Source organism: Salmo salar, chromosome ssa27 (genome assembly GCF_905237065.1).
Source record: "Salmo salar chromosome ssa27, Ssal_v3.1, whole genome shotgun sequence".
Lineage (NCBI taxonomy): Eukaryota > Metazoa > Chordata > Actinopteri > Salmoniformes > Salmonidae > Salmo > Salmo salar.
Window position 1 is genome coordinate 10,384,918 of NC_059468.1, and position 27,428 is coordinate 10,412,345.

Below are 27,428 nucleotides of genomic sequence, written 5' to 3' on the forward strand. Positions count from 1 at the left end.
TTATTGACATCGGAGGGATCGAGTGTAGGTTTTTTGAGAAGGTGTGCAACTCTCGCTCTCTTGAAGACGGAAGGGACGTAGCCAGCGGTCAAGGATGAGTTGATGATCGAGGTGAGGTAAGGGAGGTCTCCGGAAATGGTCTGGAGAAGAGAGGAGGGGATAGGGTCAAGCGGGCAGGTTGTTGGGCGGCCGGCCGTCACAAGACGCAAGATTTCATCTGGAGAGAGAGGGGAGAAAGAGGTCAAAACATAGGGTAGGGCAATGTGAGCAGGACCAGCGGTGTCGTTTGACTTAACAAACGAGGATCGGATGTCGTCGACCTTCTTTTCAAAATGGTTGACGAAGTCATCCGCAGAGAGGGAGGAGGGGGGGGGAGGGGAGGAGGATTCAGGAGGGAGGAGAAGGTGGCAAAGAGCTTCCTAGGGTTAGAGGCAGATGCTTGGAAGTTATTTTACTGCTGATGTTTAATTATTTGTTACTTTTTTTTTACTTAACACGTTTTTTTCTTAACTTCTTATTGCATTGTTGGTTAAGGGCTTGTAAGTAAGAATTTCACTGTTGTATTCAGCGCATTTGACAAATACAATTTGATAATCATCATAATTCATAAAAAATATATAATTTGCCAATGTGTTGTGGAAATATTTCTCGAGGAAAAAGCTAGATTTTAAAGAATTCAAACAGAATAAAAAAACTGGTTTACATAATAATTAAATGTGTTTGTTTTTCTTATCTCTCAATTCCAGGTATTCCGTCTTGACTGTATCTGACTCAAGATTCATATTAAATCTGCTCATATTTAACAAAATATTGTTATTTTATAGAGCCACGCTGAATAATCAGAGCTATATTTATATTTTATATTCGATATTTAATTTCAATGATCCCACCATGACTGATCAATGGATTTTTTGTATCAGGGTTCCACGGATGGAATTGCGGAAAATTGTACATCCCCTAAATTACTAGAATTTAAATTTGATTGGGTAGTAAGGCAAAAAAGAAGGCGGGATTGTGTTTCCTATGACGCGATTGGTCTAAGGTCAGCCAATTACGTTGGACGGTGAAAAGCGCCACCAAAACATTTCAATTTGAAATTCAAACGGCTGTTGTGTCTGCAGCGAAACAAGTGTGACTGGTCGTATTGGTAAGTGAATAATAATAATAATTTAAAATGTGTGAAATGTTTTGTTTATATGTTTGTAATTACGAAGAGTGGTTCAAATGAACGACTGTTTGAATTTTGTTTTTCCTGCTATGGCTTTGCCGTTACCCAACTTGCTGGGTGTGTTAACGTTTACTGTAACGTTAGTACCTACCTACCTAACGTTTGCTAGCTAGCTAGGGTTGGATAGTTAACAGTACAGTAGTTAGCTAAGCCAGTTAATTTTAGTTACACTCCTGCTAACTTGCTATTGGTTTATTCGCACAACTAAAGCATGGATTTCTAGCTACAACCTTTACAAAGTTACAGTTTAATTCTACCCACCATTCCACCTGCTAACTGGCCAATGTTCTTTTCTTTTTAGTTAACCTATGTCATGCCATTGATGTATTTATGGTTAGCGTTACGTGTTGCTCCCTCTGTTTCAGGTACAAATTCAAGCCATATGAATAAAGAGGTGAGTGGGACTCTATAACTAGCTAACTATCAACCTAACGTAAGATACCAATATGAATAGGGTGGTTTTGGATATAAACAAGCTTAAGCCAGGAACTAGTTAGTTCAGTCTCTTTCTCTATTGACAAGTACAGAAAAATAACATGTAGCTAAATGGACTGCCTGCTACAATCTGTTATCACTTTGTAAAGTTAGATGATTTTTCCTTCACTAACCTCTGCAGAACACCTCCCGACTACCAGTCATGTCTGGTAAAAGGGTCCTCTCAGCTAGCAGCAGTGAGAGTATAAACTCCTGCTCAGACCAACAACCTGCTCAGGTGTGTAAAAACCTTTTACAAACAGTGATGACGGACATGTTCAATTCCTTTAGAAATGCACCACAAACACAAGTTAGACGTGTCCTTTTGTTTCCAATCTATCCATAATTTCCTGTAGTAAATGTGATATTTTTTTCTTCTCTCCTTTAGAAAAAGATGAGAAGGGTTGATTCCGACCCAAAGATGAGACAGACAGCAAGTGCAATGGGAACAAAGAGGCCCCTTCCACCAAAGCGAGCTGTTGGTGAGTGTCCTCAAAACATCAACAACTGGCTTGGCCAATGTCATCCTCTTGTTTTTAATAGTTTTAGCACTGTCTTTCTGTATTACCAGTATTTATTTGTATTTTATAACCCTCTCTCTCCTTCCCTCTTTCTTAGCAGCCAAACTGATTCGGCATACAGGAGCAGCCACTATAGCTGCTGGTCCCTCTAGAGGTGAGATGCTGTGTATTGAGAAATATGTATACATGTGATATTAATTGCTAGCCTTGTACGTTTCTTGTTTGGTAATATTTCTTCACATTGTTGTCTTTTTAAAAATATATATTTAACCCCTAATAGGGTTTCAGAAGCTGCCTATTGCCTCTGTTGCTAAAGCAGGTAGGTACCCAAGTCCCTTTTCAATCACATGGTCCTTCCTTAATCACATTTTCTGTATTTTGTATCCACAAACATTGTCTTCCTTATCTTAAAACATGAGGGTGTTAAATGTGTTTCCCTAGCACCAATAGCAGCTGTTGGGGGTTCACGGCGGCCTGCATGGGACCTGAAGGGAAAAGTTACAGACATGGAGAGCAAGATTTCCAATTACCAGAGCAAAGTCAAAACGGTGGCCCAGGAGAACGAGAGCCTGAAGGAGTCTGTCGCTAAAAGCAGGCAGAAGGAAGCACAGATGACTTCAGACCTACAAGAACTCCACACACAGCTCAGGTACAGAGTACCAAGGAACATGCATAGGGTCGACTATTATGTGAAAATGGGTGTAGTGGCAGGGGAAAGGGCATTGTAACCACATAGGAAAGAGTGACTTATTTTGCATAAGGAACATCAAAGAAGAGTGTTGATTTAGCAAAACAAGTGGCCTAAAGCTGACAGGATTTCTTGCCTTTCTTCAGTCCAGTACTGATCATAACTTTATGCATACATTTAGCCAGTAGTGGTGTAATAGTAACTTGATGGTATCACTACATGTTACTCTTTTTGTCCTTCTGGTGTTTGTCAATCTTACTAATTTTTACTGTGTTGCAGCCAGTATGAACTGGAGCTGGCTGCCCTGTCTGGTGTCAAAGAGCAGCTGGCCATTGTGTTCAGTGAGAAGGCCTCCCAGGAGAAGATCTTATGCAGCCTCACCGAGGAGCACAAAGTCCTTCTGGGCTTGAGGGAGAGTCTGGAGGCTGAGCTTCACAATGTTCAGGTAGGACATGTTCTCCCACACAAGAAGTGAAATGGCACGCAGACCTACTCATTGTGACAACGGATCACCTTGACTGCTGTGACATGAGATGAATGGAGTATAGCTGGTTTTCTAACGTGCCTCTGCTCCTTGGTCAGTAATATCTAAGGAGGTCTGGCATAGCCCTTTGGCCCAGCCTCACTCAAACCCACTGCCATTACGGCTTGTCACCAGCCCCCGTTGCAGTCCAAGATTATTTTTTATTTTTTAGTGCATCAGTGTCTAACTTCTCTCTTTCTACCAGACCCAGCTCTCTGTGCAGGCCTCCACTCTCTCCCGTTGCCAGAACACCCTGAGGGAGACCCAGGACACTGTCCGCAACTTGGAGGAGACTGTGGCCCGCCAGACAGACGAGATTCACTGTGGAGAGATGGAGCGCAGGGGGCTCCACAACACCATCCAAGAGCTCAAGGCAAGGGGGTCTTTCAGTAGGGGGAATGCTCAATTCCCTGAAGATATGATTGTATTGCATAAAATTAAATTCTCGAGTATATTGAAATATTTGTTTTTATTGTTATATTTCTGCTTCAAACATACTGTATGCCCTCGTTAGCTAGGCCCCTGTCCATTTGCAGCTCATGACGGAGAAACATAAAGTTGCATTGCTCTTCTCACACTAACAAGACTGACCCGCTCTCTTATTTCTATAGGGAAACATCAGAGTTTTCTGCAGAGTGCGCCCCCTGCAGGCCGGCGGTCAGATTGACCATATTCAGCTCCCGGCCCATGACAACAAGGCTCTCACACTGGCCAAGACTGAAGAGGTAACAATCACACACCTGAAGCACAATCATGAAATGGGTCACTATAATCATTGTTTAGGTAATTGTATGTTTTTCAGTTGGGACCTCTAATCTGACTTACTCTGTTCTTAAATGTCAAATATTGCAAACAAATCATCACTTCCCCATTCTCACGTAGTCTCACATAGGGCGCTCCGGAGACACCCAAAAGAGCTACAACTTCAGCTTTGACCGGGTGTTTGGGCCCTCCATCCCGCAGAAGGATGTGTTTGAGGAGATCTCCCTCCTGGTGCAGTCAGCCTTGGACGGCTACAACGTCTGCTGCTTCGCTTACGGCCAGACGGGCAGTGGCAAAACCTACACCATGGAGGGTGGTGAGATGGAGGACATGCGCGGGGTCATCCCCCGGGCCGTGCAGCAGATCTTCCAGGCCTCCAAGAAACTGCAGGAGCAGGGATGGAAGGTACCGATGACGCCATTGGTTTTCATCTGTATGAGTGGTAGCTGTCCCTACAGCTGGACATTTCTATTATAGTGAACAGGGAATTTGAACATGTTGATTTGACATTTGCTGTATTGATGTGTTTCTGCTTTTCAGATCAGATGATACTGTATATTTCCCATTTGCTATTTAAGTGGAATGAGTTAAAGCTGGTGTAAATGCATGGTACTTGCAACATCAACCTTCTTTTTTGACCGGATTCTGGTACATCCCCCCCCCCCCCAGTTTACATTTACTGCCAGTTTCGTTGAGATCTACAACGAAACTCTGCGTGATCTCCTCTACACTGGCAAGGCCAACAAGAGACCGGAGCATGAGATTCGCAAAAACGCCAACAACGAGATCACTGTCACCAATCTGACCTACCAGAAGGTCAACTCTGAGGATGAGGTGGGCATTTCAACACTCATATTATCCTAAATTTAACTAATGTTCGATTTTCATTTTATTTGTACGTTTTAGATTTAAATGTAGACTCAGCATTATGACCTAGATGCAGAAAGTAAACCGCCTAGTGAGTGAATTTCTGCAACTAAGAGGGGCGATGTGCTGTTTTGGTCTCGTGACTACCACACTGTAAAATCGTGACGCGAACCCGTGCACATGCATAGATACTGTGTGAAAGCAAAGTTGTGCATCTTGCTCACTGCAATATTTGCGGTGCTGCTTGAGGCAACATCATTTCGCTATGTCGACCTTTAAGTCATTTGGATGGCACTTATCTATAGAGACAGCGAATTGTGTAGAATAAAAGTATAGGTATGTACAAATGCATACCAGTCAGTGCATAATAATTACCTCAATAGTGCTACAGTAAAGGAATGATGCGAAGTAGCCTCTTGTTTAAAAATAAAATAAAAATTGTTGCCCATTTAGGACCTGAATGTCAAACACAGGGAGGTAGAGCAGTTGTCTGATAAACCTGTATGGGTGGTTCAAATCCCTGTGCAATAAAGTATCCCCTATCGTATAAACTAATGTGTCCATTTGACCAAATGTCCATCCAGGTCTGCAACCTGATCGCGCGCTGGCCAACCAGAACCGATCCACAGCCCGGACCAACATGAACGACCACTCCTCCCGCTCGCACTCGGTGTTCCAGCTTGACATTGAGGGCGAGAACTCTGGGAGAGATGTCAAGTGCAAATGTAATCGTGTTGTCTGCGTTTTGTACATCTGCAACCACACAGGCTGAGATGTTAAATTAGAACAAATGATAATCCTGTTGTCTGATTGCGTTCTGGTATGAGAATCCTGACCTGTGTTTCTGTGTCTGTCTGCAGCCTCTCTGTGTTTGGTGGACCTGGCTGGCAGCGAGCGGGTGCAGAAAAGCCAATCCCAAGGGGACCGCTTCAAGGAGATGACAGCCATCAACGGCTCCTTGACCAACCTTGGGATTGTTATTGCTGCCTTGGCTAATAAGGTATATGTTTGCAGCCCAGTATCTCTAGGCTGGTGGCTTGCTTATGGAGCCACGGGTGCTTTGTAAATTATAGCTTGATTATGTTCGCTTACCCTCCCACTCTTTGTCTGTATTCCAGGAGAGCTTTATCCCGTACAGAAACTCAAAGCTGACGTACCTTCTCCAAAGCTGCCTCGGAGGAAACAGCAAGACGTAAGTTGGGTTATGAGCGAAGTTTGAATGGGATTTGTGCGCAAATTAGTATTTTAATTGACTGTTAGTTGTACGGTTGTGATTATGAGCAGATCCAAAGTATGTAACCTTTTTGTCTCTGCTCTTCTAGCTTGATGTTTGTCAACATTTCCCCAGAGGCAGACAGCTTCCCGGAGACCCTGAACTCTCTGCGGTTTGCCAGCAAGGTCCGTGACCTCACACATTATTTAATTTTTTTAAACAACGTGCAATTCACTCTGGAACATGTTCATATTAATGCTGTGCATATTTTGTTTAAATATCTGAATAACAATGGCATTTTTTTTTACTGTTTATTTATTCTGTTGCAGGTGAATGATTGTGTTATTGGCACAGCATCAGCTAACCGGAAGTAAATGTGCATCCTGTGGAGAGAAATGAATGTGGTGTCTGTACATTTTGATTTTTAGACGTAAGCCCTTGCATTGGTGGTTATTTTATATTATTAATTTTTAATCAATTGGATCAGATATACAATGATCAATAAAAGCAACATTTTTTAAAGTCTTGTTTGTCTTGTACTTAATCATAGATGGATGTTGTCAGTAGTGTAGGGTAAACAGTTTACCCACCTTTTTTGTTTGCCCAACAGTTTACCCACAGTTTGCTGAAAAATTCTGTTTTAAGTATTAAAAAAATTACTCATTTTAATAAAGCTACATACAAACATGGTCTCTCTTTTGCTTTCTTGGGTAAGGCAGCTTCAAAATGCATGTGTTTCAGCCTATTTGAGTGCTTTCTGTGGTGGTGGGGCAGCCAGTGGAAAATACGGAGTGTAAGGGGTTGGTAATGTTAGTTGCGCTGTTTGGCTCAGTGTTCTGTCTCTCATGGGAACATCACTACGTCGGCGTACAAAATCTACATGTAGAGATCTTGGGTGCTGCCGTAGACTTACATTAGAATTGACCATCCAAAAAGTCTCAGTCATTAGCCACAGGTCAAATCAAGTTATATCTACAGTAGCTTTGATTGGACTGATGTCAACATCATACTTTCAAAATCTTAGATAGCAAGCTAGGTAAGCAGTCATCATGCATCAAGTCAGCAATCTACTGGCAAATCCTTTTCAAACCTTGTCATAAGATAAATTATATCCGCTATTGGGCGTACACATTACAACAAGTTGGAAATCGCAAATTCAACAGTGAGTGCCAAGGCACCACTGTAGCCCGAGGTTTGATCCCAGGCTGAATTGCACAATTGGGTTAGGGGAGGATTTGGCTGGCAGGAATGTCCTTGTCTCATTGTACTCTAGTGACTCCTTGTGGCGGGTTGGGCACCTGCAGGCTGACTGTGATCGTCAGTTCAACAGTGTTTCCTCCAACACACTTCCGGGTTAAGCAAGCAGTGCGGCTTGGCTCTCGAACTTTCCCGAGTCCATAGGGGAGTTGCAGCGATGAGACAAGATCGGAACTACCAGTTGGATATCACGAAAAAAGGGGTAATGCTATGGGCCATAAAAGTTTGAATACATTGGCCAAGCTGTCAATCCAGCATGACTTCTGCCCTGTTCAAAACAACTGGAACCTCAGAACTGGGAAATCTCAGACTTAAGTGAGTTCAAGACTACTGGGACCTCATACAAAACTAGCTCCGACTGGGAAAATACGGAAAATAATTTAACGGTCATCCAACTTGGAATTCCAACTCGGGATTTCGGGCCTCTTTCTAGAGCCCACAAGAAGGACCGCCGCGCCACCTTCCTGTTCAAGCGAGCACAGCACAAGGTGAGTCCAAGAATGTTGTGTATGCTGCTGCATAAATTATGTAATATGTCAGGGAGATATGTATACTGTAGCCAAGAAAGTAATACTAAGTGTGTTGTGTAGTAAGCTGTTAGCAGCCCATGTGCATCACCCTAATAATTTAGCCTACTGTTCTGACTTGATGTTGCACGTGTAGCCTATAGCCTGTTTTAGAGAAATTTAATCATTGAATATTGTAAGAGCTTTCCTAGTCTGCTTATATGCCCCCATTTATTTATCCTACGGTTCTGACTTGGTGTACAGGGAGAATACTGTAAGGATGGCCCATGTTCTGAATTCTGTCGCTGTATATTTTAAAAGCTGAACAAATAGTTATATTGACTACGTCTGTCCTAGCATGCTCAATAATGTCTTAATCGAAATTACGGATTGCCTCTTATCCGCTCGTCGTTCCCTTATGCCATAGTTTGTACATCTCAATTGTCAGTAGAAACCACATTTGTTTAATCAAGTCAGCCATATCAGCTTTGTTTTTCAAAAAGACAGTAAATGAGGCTGAATGAACTGTTTCGCTGCCAGACAAGGCTCCGCTGATAGCCAGGTGTAAGGATTCACTCCATGGTACTGAAAAGAAAGCTCTGCTGTTGGGACAGCTTTATGTAGGCCCTAACAGTTTGTGGGCACTGTTTGTCACTGTTGTAGCGCAGTCAATGTATTGTTTAGTGTTGTGTTGTGGCTTTGCTGGCATGCATAAACATTTATTGTTTGCCCCACCAAGATTTACATGCTAAAATCTCCCTCGCTAAGGAGAATGGTTATTTGGTCTGATAATGTTGCCTTCCAGATCTGTTGCAGAGGTTAAGCTGATATACAATTTAGTCAGAGAGGATGAGGCGAGGCGAGAGCGCTCACTCTCCGCTAAATATGTTCAGAATAAGCCCAATGCGTTTCTATGGGCTTAATATGCAGACCTAAACTTGCCGCCTGCCTTCCTGCCTAGGGTGGAGATATGAGCATCTCATTATATACACAACAAAAATATAAACGCAACATGTAAAGTGTTGGTCCCATGTTTCACAAGCTGAAATAAAAGATCCTAGAAATGTTCCATTTGCACAAAAAGCTGATTTCTCTCAAATGTTGGGCACAAATTTGTTTACATCCCTGTTAATGAGCATTTCTCCTTTGCCAAGATTATCCATCCACCTGACGGGTTTGGCATCTTAATAAACTGACTAAACAGCATGGTCATTACACAGGTGCACCTTGTACTGGGTACAATAAAAGATCAATCTAAAATGTGCAGTTTTGAAACAACACAATGCTACAGATGTCTCAAATTTTGAGGGAGCATGTAATTGGCATGTTGACTGTAGGAATGTCCACCAGAGCTGTTGGTTTGCTGATGTCAACGTTGTGAACAGAGTGACCCATGGTAGTTATGGTATGGGCAGGCATAAACTATGGACATCAAACATAATTGCATTTTATTGATGGCAATTTGAATGCACAGAGATACCGCGACGAGATCCGGAGGCCCATTTTCGTGCCATTCATTTGTCGCCATCACATGTTTCAGCATGATAATGCACGGCCCCATTTCGCAAGGATCTGTACACAATTCCTGGACGCTAAAAATGTCCCAGTTCTTCCATGTCCTGCATAGTCACTAGACATAGAGCATGTTTGGGATTCTCTGGATTGACGTGTACAACAGTGTGTTCTAGTTCCCGCCAATATCCAGAAATTTCGCATAGCCATTGAAGAGGAATAACGTTCCACAAGCAACAGCCTGATCGAGTCTAGATGTGTCTTGCTGCATGAGGCAAATCGTCACACCAGATACTGACTGGTTTTCTGATCCACGCCTCTACAGTTTTTTTTAAAGTATCTGTGACCAACAGATGCGTATCTGTATTCCCAGTCATGTGAAATCTATAGATTAGGGCCTAACGAATTTATTTGACTGATTTCCTTGAACTCAGTAAAGTCTTTGAAATTGTTGCGTTTATATTTTTTGTCCAGTATACATCTGTTTAATTAACTAACCTCTTCTTTGTTTTACCACTTTCACTAAACGCCACAAGAGGTCGAATTAGCTCGGTTGCTATGTTACCTCCAGTGTCTTGTCGGTAGTCGAGACCAACCCTGCTACTTTTTTAGTCGTCTGGCATTTCTTCAAAGGCGGCGCATGATGGGTTGTATGCAAAACATGACAGAAAATAAATCATACCATTGGAAATTTATATGTAAACAACGGAGAGAGGGTAGGTTGTCGGTATAGAGAGTCTGGCTTGACATAATTGTTTCAAAGGTGCACATTCTAAAACGGTAAGTTGTGTTTAGCTTGCTAGCTAGACACATTTTAGCAAGCTAATGTTAGCTAGTTACCAGTAGATAGACATTGAAGGCAGCTTTTAGTTGTAGCTAAATGATGCTCTCATGATTAAGAGCTTGAAAAGTACTATGCTTTGTAATGAGAGAAACTCCAAACACTGTCTTTTCAACGCATGTCCACCGGCACAGACTGCTTACACACCAGCTTGCTTTGCTACTAGCTAGCTAGATTGGCTACAAATGCTAACTAATTGCATTGCTATCTGTTATTTTGCTATGCATGTGACAAAATAAAGACTACTGCTCATCACGTTTATTAACTGGCAACTGACCGTTTCTTTCATTGATTTATTGAACCAATCTGTAGGCTGTAACATTTCCCCAACAAAATGTTAATAAATATTTTTGAGTCTCAAGTCCGTCATTCAGAGAAATTTGAGTCAATGCATTATAAGAAAGAATCGGTTGTGATCTGTAAAGCTTAGCTTACATTAAATTAGTTTTGATTGGTTGATTGACCACCTAGGGTCATTTCATATTACTGTTTCGTGAATGTGGTTGAACAATGTTTTGTGGTAGGCATTAATAAGCACTAATAAAGGGTCAATCTCAGGAAAACTGTTGCCTACTTGTAGGTAAATGAAAGGACATACAACATTCATTCACCACTTGATATAACGTGTCCGTTGAATTATTCTGTCATAAACTTAACTTTCCATCTCTTGAAACACCTAGATGCATTCTCTGTCAATGGGGCAGGGCTGTAGCAGCTCAGGTGCCCCCTCTGGCTCGGTAGTTCAGGTGTGCTTCCCCAGCTCCCGGGCGTCTGTACTGGACAGCCTGAATCGGCAGCGCGAGGAGGGCCAGCTCTGTGACCTCTCCATCCAGGTCCAAGGGAAGGTGTTCAAGGCCCACCGCTGCGTGCTAGCTGCATCCTCACCCTACTTTCACGACCAGGTGTGTGTCTTGTTCTGCTTGCTGGCGCGTTGCAGAGCCAGACTGAACTTAGTTTAACTCTGCAACAGCCTCTGATAGTGTCTCATGTAGATGGGTTTTCGTCCAAGGCCTATGGCGCTATGCAACTTGCTGCAGTGAAGTGAGAGCTTACGTCGATAACCTTGATTCTGTGCATTGGGATGTCGCCAGCCATCATTAACTGTCGTCGTCGTCCACCCCCCCAGGTGCTCTTGAAGAACATGTCCACCGTCTCCATCCCTGCCGTCATGGACCCGCTGGCGTTCGAGAGCGTCCTGAGCTGCGCTTACACGGGCCAGCTGCGCATGCTCCGCGAAGACATCGTCAACTACCTCACCGTGGGCAGCGTGCTGCAGATGTGGCACATCGTGGACAAGTGCACAGAGCTCCTCAAAGAGGGGCGGGTGGTGGGTAGCGCATCCCAGGGGATCATTGGGGGAGTGCAGGGGAACCCTGGATGTAGTAGCAGTGAAAGCTCCCTAGGGGCTGGGAGCGCCCAAGCAGGTGGAAGCAACACCCAGGCAGCCCCTCACCCTCCCAGCCGTCCGTCCCTGAGTGAGAGCCAGTCTCCCAGCAGCACCAACTACTTCAGCCCCAGAGACGTCAACTTCGGCGGGGGAGCAGCGGCAGCTGGAGCTGCAGGGCAGGAAGGCGTGAACGCCACTCCCAGCTACTGCACCCCTTCTGGGGCCGAGGAGGCCTTTCTGATCGAAGAGGAGGAGGAAGAAGAGCTCCCGTTCCAGAGGAAGCAAAGGAGCAGCAGGAGGAAACAGACAACCTCTGTCTCGGACCAAGAGGTTGGAGTCAGCGACAGCTTCGGAGTGTCGTCCTACCAAGACGGGGATGCCTCCCCTCTCCAGAAGCGACCCACCTACAGCCAGCCAAGCATCATGCCCCGGAAGCAGTGGGTGGTGGTGAAGACGGAGAGAGCCCAGGACGATGACCTGATTGTGGTGTCGGGGGAGGAAGGGCCAGATGAGGAAGAGGAGAGAGAGTTGGAGATGTTGAGGGAGAGGGAGAGGACCTTCAACATATCCAACGTCAGAACTCTGTCTGGAGAGCTGAGGAGCAGAGCGGACCATGAGATGGAGACACAGGTTAGTCAAACCCTTGATGCGAAATGTTTGTCTGTGTATGTGGCTACTTACCATTCTAACTTATCAGAAACTGTCAGTTTCTGTATTTTTGGATCATTACCAAACTGAATCACTTTTTGTCATAGATGGATTACTGCCAATCTTCTGAAGACTACCTCAAATTTGACAGTGGTTTGATGGACCAGACTCCCCCACAGCACCTTCATGACAGCGCTGGTCAGAGTGGTGGCAGAGCTGTTTCTGCCCTACTCGGCCAAGTCCAGTCTGCTGCTGCTGCTAGAGCTCAGCTCTTTCCCATAGACATGCAAGGCAACCAGATCCTCATGTACAGCCAATCCTCTTTAGACTCCTCTCAACCCATAGGAATAGGCAGTGGTATGGCTGGGGCACCATTTAAAGGGCCAAACTTAGAGCATGGAGCGGTCCATTTGTCAGCACAGGGGGGTTTGGGCGGTGGCATAGATGGACTGGATGGGGGTGGTGGCGGGGGTTCAGGGAAGGTGTTCATGTGCCACTGTGGAAAGACCTTCACCCACAAGAGCATGCGCGACCGCCATATCAACATGCACCTGGACCTGCGGCCCTTCAACTGCCCCGTCTGCGCCAAGAAGTTCAAGATGAAGCACCACCTGACGGAGCACATGAAGACCCACACGGGACTCAAGCCCTACGACTGCCACGGCTGCGGCAAGAAGTTCATGTGGCGCGACAGCTACATGCGGCACCGCTCCCACTGCGAGAGACGTGGCGGGGCGGCTGGCAGGAGCGAGGGTGGGGGAGGGTCCGACCGCACTGATGGCGTTTCCCCTCAGCACCTCCCTCATCTCCCCCTCTCGGCCAGCGAGGCCGGTCAAGATGCCGTTGGTGGCAGGAAAGGGATCTCGGTCTTGTCGCCACATCATTGCAGTACAGGTAGCAGCAGCAATGCCGTCTCTTGCCTGACCATGGCCAGTGCAGGAGCGCGCTTAGGGGTCAACTCTCCGAGCGTGTTGCAGGGTCAAGGTTCTGTGTTTGGTCTGGGGGTCAGCCAAGGTGGGTGTGAGGAGGAAGTGTGTGAGGTTGGTGATAATGATAGTAGTGTCACTTGACCAAACGGGTGAACACCATTTGAGTGTTTAAGACAAGGGGGCTTTGGAGAAGTATTCCAATGATCTCTGGAAAGTGCCCCTCTTGGAAAATGGCTAGGGGCCATTGTACAGTTCAGTGTACTCTTACATGTCAAGGTTATTCTCTGTATGACTGCTTTGTGGCACATGCTGTGTCTAAGAAAACCAAAAATCAAGAGACAATGACTCAGCAACAACACTTTTGGCAAAATCTAAACTAGAAATAAAGAGTAAAGTTGCTGTTGTAAGTGATGTGTTCTACAATATTCTAAGCTTTGTTCTGCCAGGGAATGAGTGCATTTCAAGTAAGTGTCTGAAGAAGAGCCTTGCAGTACTGCGGTCTTGTTTCACAGGATGCCCTTCCACACGGGTGATGTGTTCACTGTCCAATTCCAGTGCTATGGTACAGTATTACTGTAAATATATCCTATTATATCACTTACTAATCTGCTACCATTATGATAGGTGCAAAACTATACAGTGTATAGTGTGTTTACAAGTCATCCTCATTAATATTGATCGTAGACAACAAAGCATTACAGTCTGACACTTGGGTTACTTACAGATCATTCCTTACTCAAACTGCCAAATTCCAATGCATGCCTTGAGACATTGAGCACTATTAACAGTAGGCTGGCTCAACAAAGCTGTATCCACCAGGATTCTGTATGTTTTTACCAGGGTTTTACCTTCTATGAAGGTTGTGGCTGTGATGTTTTTATTCAGGAGAAAAACTTGTCTGGAGTTAAGAGAAAGACTTGTTGCTTGTAGTCTTTGTGTGCTTATCTGTTAAATCATGTGATAGAATGTCATGATTGCAGCAGTTGAGGAAATTGCATTTGAAGTGAGCTTAAACTAAGTGTATATAATGAAATATTTATGTTTATATTTATCAAATAGGGAATATTGAACTATTTAACACTAATTTATATACTTAATTTGACTGCCTTACTAGAACATACAGTGGGTGTTGGGTCTGAAGATATTGACGCCCTTGATAAAAATGACTGTATAAATGTAAATACTGAGCTATATTGTACGCAAAAGAAAATTGGGAAATATTATTTTATACTAATACGATTGCTCAGAGAAAGATTTTGTCTTACAAGTAAGTTTTTCTTCTCAGAAACATAGGGGTAAAATGATTGACACCCCTTTTTTCAATACCTCACCTTGTGAGGATAACTGCACGGAGCCTATTTCTAAAATGTTTTATGAGTTGTTGAACACTTTGGGAGGGATTTTTTAGAACATTCCTCCATACAAACTCTTCCACATCATTGATATCCTTTGTCTGCGCTTATGGACTGCCCTCTTCAATTGGGTTTCAAATCCGGAGACTGAGAGTTGAGCTTGACCCAGTACCAGGACATTTTAGCCAAGAACCCGGTTGCCTCTGCCAGGAGGAGGAAACTTCGCCGCAACTGGATCTTCCAGTGAGACAATAACCCCAAGCACACATCAAAATTCACAAAGAAATGCTTAATTGGCCATTCAAAATTTTGCAATGGCCATCTGTCTCCAGACAGAAAAGGGCAGTCCATAAGCGCAGACTACAGATCTGGAAAGATTCTATATGGAGGAATGGTCTAAGATCCCTCCCAATGTGTTCTCCAATCTCATAAAACATGTTTAAAAAGGCTCAATGTCATTATCCTCACAAGGTGAGGTATCAAAAACAGGGGTGTCCATTTTTACCCCTACCTTTTGAGGGGAAAAAAATATTACTAAACAAAATGTATTTCTCTTAGCACTGTATTAGCATATAATATAGCTCAGTATTTGAAATATTTTATACAGTCATTTTTGCTCATTATCAAGGGTGTCAATTTCAAACCACACTGTATATAAAGTGCTTTTGGTCAATAGTGAGTTTCGTATTGACAGGCTCAATGTACTGACTCCCTCTTAATACTCAAGTTGGCTGCTATTTGTGAGATTGAAAAGGAATTCCATGGACTGTTTCAAGACTTTACAGTATGGTTTCAATAGAGGACTGTTCAATAACTTGCCTGGCTTAATTACATAGCATTTACATCACATAATCAAAGGATTCAACTTCATGTAACACCTTTTCATCTGATGATCTTAAAGTTTGTACTATTGTATAACACTTAACAGCCAGTATCCAGTTGTCATCTTTATGGCAGGATAAATACCTTTTTTTTTTTAAGGGAAAATTGTGCGGAAAAATGTAGAAAGCTTGTTGCTACTGTACACTAGGTCTGAAATATGTTGGTTGTAACTTCTGAATAGTGCATATTTTGGGTTACATATAATTTGATATTGAACACATGATTGTTGTTGCACGTGTGTGGAACCGGAGTTGTTGCCTAATGCTTCAATCACACCTACAGCGTCATTGCGCAGCATTGTCTGGATGTGTGCAACAAAAGTTCAACATTCACCTTCTATAATGTCCGTCAAGCCTTCTGCACATGCCATTTTATGCATACGTTCGATAAATCCAACGTATGCACCACACAGAACGCAATGCAACTGCCATGTTGCAAGGCAAACGCAGTGTTCCATTGGAAATGAATGTACTTCTGGTGTACCAAAACACAATGACGCAGTCGGTGTGAGCGAGGCGCAAGTCTTTCTTAGACATTGTTACTATAGGCCAAGTACATCAATGTGATCTTTACTAATCTGTATCAAAAGGCTAAATAAAATGCCTGGTGTAATTTAGCAAGCTGTGCCTTGTTCTAATGTGTGATCTATGTTACAAAAAAAACATCAACTTTTCTTTAAGGCCTTCAGTTGTCTTTATACAGTCTTGTACTAAACTGGCCCCTCCACAGATTTTATGTTGAACGCTCTACAACAAAGCTTTTAGTGTCCAGCAAGCTTTCTCTGCCCTTAACCTTGTTCTGAACATCTCCAAAACAAAGGTCATGTGGTTCGGTAAGAAGAATGCCTCTCCCCCCACAGGTGTGATTACTACCTCTGAGGGTTTAGAGCTTGAGGTAGTCACCTCATACAAGTACTTGGGAGTATGGCTAGACAGTACACTATCCTTCTCCCAGCACATGTCCAAGCTGCAGGCTAAGGTTCAATCTAGACTTGGTTTCCTCTATCATAATCGCTCCTCTTTCACCCCAGCTGCCAAACTAACCCTGACTCAGATCACCATCCTACCCATGTTAGATTAGGAAGACGTAATTTATAGATCGTCAGGTAAAGGTGCTCCCGAGAGGCTAGATGTTCTTTACCATTTGGCCATCCGATTTGCCACCAAGACTCCTTATAGGACACATCACTGATGCTTATTTATAAAACCCTCTTAAATCTCACTCCCCTCAGATACCTACTGCAACCCTCATCCTCCACATACAGCACCTGTTCTGCCAGTCACATTCTGTTAACCTCTACAGGATCGGTGTCCCCCTCGGGGGACAGTGGAGTCAACGTAGGCTAATGTGATTAGCATGAGGTTGTAAGTAACAAATTCCCAGGACATAGACATATCCGATATGGGCAGAAAGCTTAAATTTTGTTCATCTAACTGCACTGTCCAATTTACAGTAGCTATTACAGTGAAAGAATACCATGCTATTGTTTGAGGAAAGTGCACAGTTATGAACTTGAAAATGTATTAATCCAATTAGGCAGTCTTGATAACATTTTGAACAGATATGCAATGGTTCATTGGATCAGTTTAAAACTTTGCACAGACACTGCTGTCAGCTAGTGGCCAAAATCTAAATTGCACCTGGGCTGGAATAATACATTATGGCCTTTCTCTTGCATTTCAAAGATGGGGGGGAAAAAACCACATTGTCTTTGTATTATCTTTTACTAGATCTGTGTTATTCTCCAACATTCATTTCACATTTCCACAAACTTCAATGTGTTTCCTTTCAAATGGTATCAAGAATATGCATATCCTTTGCTTCAGGTCCTGAGCTACAGGCAGTTTGATTTGGGTATGTCATTTTTGGCAAAAATGGGGGGGAAAGGGTTGGATCTATGTCCCCAAAGCACACACATCCCAAGGTCGCTCCTCTTTTCAGTTCGCTGCAGCTAGTCATGGACACGCTTACTGACTCTTGTGGCTGCTTTGCATGATGTGTTGCCTCCACCTTATCCTTTGTGTTTGTACCAAGTGTTGTGGTGTCTCGATGTGTGTTTCGTCCTACATTTTTTTTATCCACCATCCCCACAGGAGCCCTTCTGCCTCTTGGTCGTGCCGGCATTGTAAATAAGAATTTCTTCTTAATTGACTTGCCAAGTTAAATAAAAAGTATAAAGTTCATTTCTGTAATGTTTTTGCATTTCCAAATGTACAATTCATGTTTTTCTATGCTTTTACCCACAAAACACCCGTGGAACATTCCGATAGAAATATGGTATGTGAACAAACACATCTGACATGTAGAATTAGTAATCACGTCCGTCAGCAATGTTCAACAACGTTGGGCAACTGAATGTGGCGCTATGTTTGCAAGGACAACTTACCTAATCGCTTTAAATGAGTTACCACAAAGCACTTTCATTTATTATCAAAGTTTATTTATTTAAAAGGAAATGTGATCTTTGCTTCTCAGTGTACTAAAAGGAAAATTAGATAACATTAAGTGACCATCCCCGTAACCTTCTTGAATTGGTCAAAACAACAGAATCCAATCAAAGTGTCTTAGGGAGGTTTGAAAAAGAATGAGTCTGATTAAATCATTACCACCGTTTGCAGTCTCAAGCAAGAGGCGTCATGAACGTTCCTTTGATGTAAATCAACCTAAACACCTACCTGCTTACTACATGCTGAGATGGACTTCCCCTACAACAACACCCATCAGCATGAACACAGCTATTTCTGCAAAGTCAATGTGAACATTTCTTCGGGGGGGTGTTATGCCTGCATAAAGTAGGACACTGCACTACAATTTCACGTTAACGCAAAGCTGTACCTGGCCGTTTACGTCAACGCATCTGCTCAATTGTGTTCGTTTGGCATCTTGAACACAAATGGCCAATCTGCCACGTAGTTGCTCTTGTAACTACTTGGGAGAAATAGCGTTGTTCAGGCCATTAGGTTGCACTATGTGGACACAGCAACCACACAGCAAATAATCCACTGACAGTTGGACGTGTAGATTGTGTATTGGCTCTGTATAAAATCTAAGATACAGTACTCCGGTGTTCCACTGGCTCATCTTCTATTGCCGGCATTCTAGAATACGAACACAGACACCCATTCATTCACCCACCTAAAAGGATTGACAAAAAAAATATATAAAATCGGGTAAAATAATATCTAATTGAACTCATTTTTACAGCTAAAATACAAAAATAACCTGACGTGATACTCCTCCCTCCTCACACAATCCAGACGCTGGGCAAAAATTGGCATATAAATACAAAATGTAAACACTGGTGGTAAACTACCACGTCCATTGCCAGTTTAAATTTGTAATGAAAAGTTTGCTCTCTCCCGTCTGAAAATGTGTGCATTTTCAAGAGTTCACATTAGCAGGCACTGGTTTGGAAGTCAAGAGGCAGTAATGGGATGGCCTGGTCCCAGATCTGGTCCCAGATCTGTCTGTGCAGCATAAACAGACCTGGTTCCAGGCTAGCAATGGGAAGCCTGAACACCCAGTAGGGTTGGGGGCAGAGGTCATTCCGAGTCCGATAGGACGATCACTTCATCCGGGTCACACTGAGTGGCCACGTTGACCTGAAAATGACACAAAGTGGAGATTGGTAAGAGGTTTGTATAGTGTACACAAGTGACTTCGCCACAAAAATGTTTGGTGATATGTCACAGCAGTGGAGCTAGAGCATGACACACACACTGCATTCAAAGTATTCAGATCCCTTGACTTTTTCCACATTTTGTTACGTTACAGCCTTATTCTAAAATTTATTAAATCGTCCCCCCCCCAATCGACACACAATACCCCATAATGACAAGTTTAGAAATGTTTGCAAATTTATAAAAAGTAAACTGAAATATTACATTTACAAAAGTATTCAGACCCTTTACTCAGTATTTTGAGTAACCTTTTTGAGAACCTTTGGCAGCTATTACAGCCTCGAGTCTTCTGGGTATGATGCTACAAGCTTGGCACACATGTATTTGGAGAGTTTCTCCCATTCTTCTCTGCAGATTCTCTCAAGCTCTGTTGGGTTGGATGGGGAGAGTCGCTGCACAGCTATTTTCAGGCCTCTCCAGAGATGTTAGATAGGGTTCAAGTACAGAGAAAATGACTTTACCCCAGTCGTCCAATCCCTGTACCCTTTGCAGAATATCAGTCTGTTCCTGATGTTTTTCCTGGAGAGAAGTGGCTTCTTTGCTGCTCCATCCACCAACGCCACGTTGCACCACAGACTGTCCAGGAGTTGGCGGATGCTTTAGTCCAGGTCTGGGAGGAGATCCCTCAGGAGACCATCCGCCACCTCATCAGGAGCATGCCCAGGCGTTGTAGGGAGGTCATACAGGCACGTGGAGGCCACACACACTACTGAGCCTCATTTTGACTTGTTTTAAGGACATTACATCAAAGTTGGATCAGCCTGTAGTGTGGTTTTCCACTTTAATTTTGAGTGTGACTCCAAATCCAGACCTCCATGGATTTACATTGATTATTTTTGTGTGATTCTGTTGTCAGCACATTCAACTATGTAAAGAAAAAAGTATTTAATAAGATGATTTCATTCATTCAGATCTAGGATGTGTTGTTTAAGTGTTCCCTTTATTTTTTTGAGCAGTGTATATATAGGTATGTGTGTGTGTATATATATAAGCTGTTGTACTATGGGGTTGATTGATTTTCCTATGAATTACTCGTTTTGTTTGCAGAGGAAAAGCACATGTGGACTGTTCTAGCATCCTCAAAATGGGCCTCAGCAGAAATATTTGTTCATGTTCAATATTTTTGTTGTTGTGTGGCGGAAATGATTTTGCTGCGGCGCAAGCACCACAGCAAAATGAGTGCAGCGGAAACACTGGACATGCACTGTCAACTGTGGGACCGTATATAGACAGGTGTGTGCCTTTCCAAATCATGTCCAATCAATTGAATTTACCACAGATAGACTCCAATCAAGTTGTAGAAACATCTCAAGGATGATCAATAGAAACAGGATGCACCTGAGCTCAATTTGGAGTCTCATAGCAAAGGGTCTGAATACTTATGTAAATAAGGTATTTCTATATAAATTAAACCCGTTTTAGCTTTGTCATTATGGGGTATTGTATGTAGATTGATGGGGGAAAAAAATACATTAATCCGTTTTAGAATAAGGCTGTAATGTAACAAAATGTGGAAATAGTCAAGGGGTCTGAATACTTTCCGAATGCACTGTGTGTTTGATATGCTGAGCATACGTGGAAAAAAGGTATAGTGTCATGATACTTAAACATCAGCAATCATCATTTACCCTCACCTTGTTTTTCTTGGGAGGCGGGGTGGACTGGGAGCTGGTGACCATCTCCTGGGTGGGAGTGTCTGCCCTGGTGGAGTCCGCCTGCAGGGGGCTACTGGTCACCGCATCCATGTCCAGAGGGAGGTCACGGTCACTGCATACGGACAGAGAATTCATTAATTCAAGTCTCCATATTTGAAAATGGATAGGTATCTCCATGGATTCCCCCCCCCATCATTAATTTGGGTGCTACAGCCTTACCTCCCATTGTGGTGCCTTAGAACCCCGTTGTAAGACTTCCTGGATTTCACCTCTTCTTTCCTCTTTCTCTTCCTGCCTCTGGAGGTGTCTTTGGGACTGGGTGGCCTGGGGCTGCAATTCGCTGACCTCGTCTCAGTGATGACCGTGCAGGAGTCCTCATTCGTCGAAATCAGCACCGGTGACGGTGGCAAAGAGACCTGATTCGCCGCCATGGGGGAGGCTGAGGAGTCCTTCATTTCCACACTAGTGCTTATGGACACAGCTGAAACGTGATTGGAGGAAACAATGTCCTCCTTTGTCAGGTTGGTATTGGATGATTCGTTCCCCTTGTCTACCTCCATCGCCTCTGATTGGCTGGGGCTGTCTGTGGGGGATTCGTCGACTAAGGAGGAGATCCGTGGGGTGTCACCCTGGGAAATGGGGCTGATTCCACTCATCACGGAGTCTTTGTCAACCTCGGCGTTCTCGTCTTCCTCTCCTCCATCCTGGTCTCCGTCACTCCCACCATCCACCTCGTTCTCACTCTTGTTTGCTGCCTCTACCTCGTTGTCCTCCTCCTCATCATCCTCTGAAAAAAAAAGAAAAAATCTGGTTTCAACTGATTTGGGTTTTATTTGATTTCTCCACATTGTTGCCAAAACCCAGGATAAACCGGGTTAAAACACTGAATTTGAGAAAGGTGCTGTGTAAATGGAAATTATCATCCTCATCACCTGGCCCCGCTTGTGATTTGCTGGCCTGGATCTCCTCCTCGATGTCTGGATCAGACGACTCGTCGTCTTCATCATCCTCCTCCTCCTCAGCTTGCTCCTCACCCTCACCATCCTCTCCCTTCTTCAGGGGATTGTCATCGGCTGTGGTGGCCTCCAGCGCCGATGACTGACCCTTCCGTTGACACACACAGAAAACACAGACTGAGTGGTGACAGATATAGTAATTTATGTAAATAAATACCATGTATTTTCAAAGCAGATGTGGAAAAGCGTTGGCTGACTATAAACAGGTCAGAATTACAGAACATTTATTTTTTCATCTCCAGTCATTTCTAAAATGTAAATTGGTCTCCAACACCTCTCTCCTCCTCCTACCTCTTTCTTCTGCCTCTCTCTCTCTATCCGTTTAGTCCTCTCCTCCTCCTCTGTGTCATCCTGCTTCAGGGCGTATTTGGAGATGACCTGCTCCAGGCTGGAGAGAGCCACCTCCCGGTTAGAGCGCAACTTACGGGCCAACGTGGGGTCCAACAGGGCAGGGTCAGTGGCTGGTAAGGGTGGGCAAAATGAGAAGAAAAAAGGGGGGGTAGTGAGAGAGTTAGTGACTTCGTAGTCCATCTTCCTAAATAGTTCCCATACATCCAACCTGATATCCACAAAGCAGCATACTGGTGTCACCCTTTCTGTAATTGTGTGTCAACTACCAAGTTCTCACAGCTTCACACACAATCTCTCTCATTTATGGCTCTCGTCTCTCTGCGGCAGACATATATGGGGTGTGTACACACACACACACACACATAGGAGTAGGGTTGATCCGAGTGTACACATACACACATTATATATACTGGCCCAATGCTCTAACCACTAGGCTACCTGCCGCCCTTACTGGTGTGCCGCCCTGGGGGTGTGTTCGTCAATTCAATCTTAAGTGTCAGAGTGCCCTCAGGGCGTTCGTAAATTCAGAGCGTTGTCAGATTGTCCGTTCGTAAATTCAGAGCGTTTCGCTCTCGGAGCGTTCAGAGCGCACACTGGACACTCTGGCCGAGGAGTAGGGTTGATCTGAGCGTTCTGACCTCACAATGCCAGTCAAGCACCCACGCTAACTGGCTAGCTTGCTAGCTACTTCCAGACACAAATGAGGGAACAGCTCACTGACCATTTTACTCACCCTAGCAGAGCTGGTTTGGCTGTTTTCATGTTATCCAGAGTGTTGGTGACTGTAACTGTGCTGCTTGCAACAATATAATTACGCGTTTTTGCCGACGTTCGTGAATTCATCAGCTATTCTGCGCTCTGGCACGCTCAGATGAGAGTGCTCAGAAATCTGAGTAGATAGCCAGAGCGAATTTACAAACACACCCATGGTGAGCAATATGTTTGGAAACATCGAATCGCAATAAAATCACAGTATCGAATCGCAATACATATAGAATCATGAGAATCCCAATACATATTTTAAATCGGCACCTAAGTATAGTGATAATATCGTATCGTAAGGTCCCTGGAAATTTCCAGCCCTAGTGTGTTATTCTTTTTATTCTAACACACAGAAAGACAGACATCGCAGACGGAAACACACAGCTCCAACCAGGAATGTAGAGGTGTGTGTATTACGCTCTCTTACCGGGCTTGTAGAGGTCTGTGAGGTGCGAGCCGAAGTTGTAGACCATGTCGAGGTGGCGTCTCTCCTGCAGGCGGTTGCCGGTCTCGCGGAAGGCGTCCTGAGCGATCTGGGTCAGCTGCTTCTTGCTGAGGTTGAGGCCGTGGCGCTCGTTGGCCCGGCGGATATGTTGCAGGATGTCTGTGTAGTCGGGGGGATTCAGCTGGGCCTCGGGACTGTTGATGAAACGCTCAATCTGCGGGTGGGGAGAGCAGGATGAGGAGGGGTCAGAGTGTACTGTATCGCCATGAGAAAACACCAAGGACAGACAAATCAATTGCTAGGAACACAAGCATTTCGCTACACCCGCAATAACATCTGCATGCGACCAATAAAATTCGAATGGTTATTGTTTTCATGCATTTATTCTTATTCCTTGATTTTCTCTCATACTAGGGTTAGTTTTAAATCTCATTTTCATCCATAGTCTATATAACATAAATAAGCAGTGGTCAAAAAGCATTGGGTTGTCAACAAACAATGTGTTGGTTACCTTTCTGTTGACCTCAGGGTAGCGTGTCCCTTTGTACTGGATCCTCTGCTCGATCACTCTGCCTGTCAGACTGCTGCAGCCCTTCAGCTCACAGAGCTTATCATAGATCTTCATCATCTGAGAGGAGAGAGAGGACTTCAGTGGCTTCTATCTATCAAAGTCATGTACAGTTAACACATTTAGTATGTGGCTCAAGCAGGAATCAAACCCACAGCTCTGGCGTTACAAGCGTCACACTCCAACCAACTGAGCCATTGGAACCAATAAGCCTTGGTGATCTGACCTTGCGTTTGAGCTTGTGCTCCTGGATGTAGCTGGAGTCCTCCTCTTCTAGCTCGTTGACACTCAGCTCCTTCTCCTGCAGCCGCCGGATCTCATCATTGTACATCTTCAGCAGGTTCTCCAGGTACGCAACCTGAGAGAGCGAGAGAGAGCGAGATATGAAGATATGCCTGGCACATTGCTCCTTATGATGAACTATCAGATGCAAAACATTACAGTAATCTACACCAAATCAATGCTTTTAAACCCTTGGGGTGACCAAGTGCACACTTTGGACAGAAGAGGAATAAAGCTATAGAGAAGTCATGGATTCTGTCCATTCTTCGTGCTGCTGACCTGTCTCCGGGAAGCCTTCTTCGTCTTCTTCTCTTCCTCCTCCTCGTTCTTCTCTTCCTGCTGCCCCGAGGTAGACGGTAGCTCCTCTGTCTGTGCCTCCTCTTCCCTCTTCTCTTTCATCTCATACTTCTCCCCGGCGGTAGGCTCCACCTTCACGACAGTCTGCCTCCTCTTGTCCGAGTGCTGTTTGAGGACGGTGCACAGCTCGTTGATGTAGACAAAGGTCTTGGTGCGGCTGGCCTGGGCGCGCGTCAGGCAGCGGCCCAGCGTGTTGCGGAACTCCACCGAGGCCAGGAAGTTCGGCGAGGCCTTGGAGTGCTTGGCGTGCAGGAAGGTCATGACCTCGGGGCAGTCCTGTGTGTGGGTCGAGCAGTACTCTACAAACTGAACAAAGCGAGGGAGGGGAGTGAACGAGGGAGAAGGGTTTAGAAGAATGTTCTTCAATCTTTCCACTGGGGGGGACACAGGGTTGGTGCACTTTTGTTCCTGCTCAATACATGGGTTTAAAGATTAGTTATTATCAGGTGTGTTAGTGCTGGGATGCAGCAAAAGCCTGCAAAACTATGGGATTTGAAAAACACTGATTAAGAGTGATGTGGGAAGGCCCAAATTCGAAAGGGTCACGCACAAATGCATTATGATTTCCGTGATCTGACATGATCGTGATGGACTAATTGCCTGCAAAGACTCAAAGCCACAGCCATAGTTGTGCTTTCCAGTGTTGCAGCTCCACTGACATATTTGTAATGTGACTGTACCAAACATCTCCACCATCCATCCATGTACCCTCTTACCTCAGTAAATAGCTTCTGGTTCTCTGCTTTAAGAACATGGCTTTCTTTCTTCACTGTGGCAAAAGGAGATTGGGTGATGTGAGTAGGAGCGGGCTGTTGGATTTTTGGGGGAGTACGATGATTGGCTGAGGGTTTATAGGAGGTGGAGGAAGAGGGTTGAGGCCTCTCCTCTTCCTCATCATCGTCATCAAGGATTACAATGCTGTCCATCACTGCTGCTGAGGCAACCGCCATCAGATAGGGACTATTCTTTGCTGAGGGAAGGCAAAAACAACAGTGTCAAAATGATGCCTTGGGCAAATTCAAAAGTATCATACCACTGTCATGTCATCTGGTTTAGTGAGTCTATCCAATACAATGATTACGCCTTTCAAAGTTTTGTTATATTTATGGTCAACCATTTTTACAAAACGAAAATTACACAGTATCAGGCACAAACACCACTGCTACCTATTATCCATTGTAAACTCTACCGTGTCCCTTTTCACCAGCACGATTTAAAACAAATATTATAACAACAAACAGTGTTTATATTTTGTAGGATTATCTACAACGAAAACAGACACTGACCACCAGTTCAGACAGTAACGTGAGCTAGCATGCTAGGCTAACGTCTGGGACTCTTGCTAACTAGTTAATTACTAAGTCTTTTTTTATTAAACAAGATTTGAGCTGGTCGAAACTTCTGTCAGGGAAAAAAACACATTTACTAGATTTGTTTTTGCAGTAAACAATCCAAACACCATTGTTGTGTTTGTTGTTTCCTTGTTGGCTGGCTGGCTAGCTAGCTAACCTCAGTTAGCAACAAGCTAATGTTAGCTGGCTGCTCAGGAAAGCGCCAATTTCTCCGGGTAAAATGGTAGGGGTATGACAAAGACAACATGTAAACAAATACTTTTACTAGCTTTGTGTATGAAATGCAGATGTATATAATATAGCTACTGTTTTAAGACCGTGGTTAGACGGTTAGCTATGGACAAAACAATGATAGTCAACTTACCCGCTTGATACCGAAACGTCTCGCCCCGAAGAGCTCGGGAACATTCAAGCCTACCATTGGTTGTTGGTTGGTTGTCGCTCAGTAACATCGTCGATCATTGGCTATTCACTTTACTCTAGTTTCACATGTCAGGTGTTTTGTCCAAATTGCCTACATTTGCCCGTCAGCTTGTTTAAAGCTGTATATGTCACTTTTTGGTCGACCCGACCAAATTCACATATAAATGTGTGTTATGGTTCTGTCATTCTTCATTGAAAGCAAGTTTAAGAAGTGCTAGATCTGTTCTATGTGCACTATTTCTATGCTTCTCGTTCTTATTTTTTTTAGTCTTTTACTTTCGGTTTTGAACACCAGATTCAAACAGCTGAAAATACAATATTTTTTGTTATGGTAAATATATTTCACAACGGTTTAAGAATATATGGTAAAATTATTTTCTACATTATACTTGCTTGTTTTATCACATAAACTGAAACTTCAGAATTTTAGCAACCGTGAAATGGCGGAGCGATTTCTGCATAGTACGTTTACTTAAACCAATTCGTTATTATGTTTTTCTGAGACTCGAACGATAAATATTGATAGCATTAACATAACAAAAATAAAAATAATGTGTCTTTCATTTGGAGTGATTAGGCGAATACAGTTGCGCTCCTTGCAACTGACAATACAACCATATGGTTAAAACTAGGCCAATAACTCAACTCCAGCAGCGACGAGTTTGGGCTGAATACACTTGTCAGTCTATACTTGTAAAAATGTCCATTCTTTAATGCCTACCTTGTGACTGTGTTCCTCCTGTGTATCTGCGTGTTTTTATTTTGGTGCTGAAAAAAAAGTGGTGTTTTACGCGACATATGCCAAGGATGCCATTGTTTTAACAGAGAAGGAGCAACCAGTCATTGAACTAGATTATATTGTTTTGGCTGGGGAGGCATAGGCTATAATGCATTTTTACAATCTATTACAATCATGAAAAGCACAGAAACACAGTAAGCATTCAATA

The 27,428-nt window shown here is 43.8% G+C and overlaps 3 protein-coding genes across 3 annotated transcripts; 2 read left to right on the plus strand and 1 right to left on the minus strand.

Annotated features, from left to right (window-relative positions):
- Positions 1–1,026: 1,026 nt before the first annotated feature.
- On the plus strand, positions 1,027–6,795 carry LOC106588407 (carboxy-terminal kinesin 2). The gene is given in 18 exon segments (XM_014177349.2): positions 1,027–1,147; positions 1,594–1,622; positions 1,845–1,940; positions 2,091–2,184; positions 2,321–2,377; positions 2,504–2,542; positions 2,665–2,872; positions 3,191–3,356; positions 3,640–3,807; positions 4,046–4,159; positions 4,317–4,601; positions 4,866–5,030; positions 5,648–5,662; positions 5,665–5,788; positions 5,924–6,063; positions 6,182–6,255; positions 6,386–6,461; positions 6,606–6,795. Coding segments are annotated over 17 exon segments (1,878 nt in total). The 5' UTR covers positions 1,027–1,147; positions 1,594–1,610; the 3' UTR covers positions 6,651–6,795.
- A 3,124-nt stretch (positions 6,796–9,919) lies between these two features.
- LOC106588406 (zinc finger and BTB domain-containing protein 22) lies at positions 9,920–16,206 on the plus strand. Its single transcript, XM_014177348.2, has 4 exons — positions 9,920–10,331; positions 11,073–11,294; positions 11,519–12,409; positions 12,535–16,206. The coding sequence occupies exons 2-4, from the start codon at positions 11,073–11,075 to the stop codon at positions 13,495–13,497; spliced, it is 2,076 nt and encodes a 691-aa protein (XP_014032823.2). The 5' UTR covers positions 9,920–10,331; the 3' UTR covers positions 13,498–16,206.
- A 1,802-nt stretch (positions 16,207–18,008) lies between these two features.
- Positions 18,009–26,565, minus strand: LOC106588403 (death domain-associated protein 6). The gene is made up of 11 exons (XM_014177346.2): positions 26,423–26,565; positions 25,423–25,676; positions 24,629–25,012; positions 24,294–24,425; positions 24,011–24,127; positions 23,482–23,713; positions 22,233–22,402; positions 21,858–22,029; positions 21,145–21,712; positions 20,905–21,037; positions 18,009–19,192 (listed from the first exon to the last, which is right to left on the minus strand). Exons 1-11 carry the CDS (start codon positions 26,508–26,510, stop codon positions 19,133–19,135), a joined length of 2,310 nt encoding a protein of 769 aa, XP_014032821.2. The 5' UTR covers positions 26,511–26,565; the 3' UTR covers positions 18,009–19,132.
- Positions 26,566–27,428: the final 863 nt, after the last annotated feature.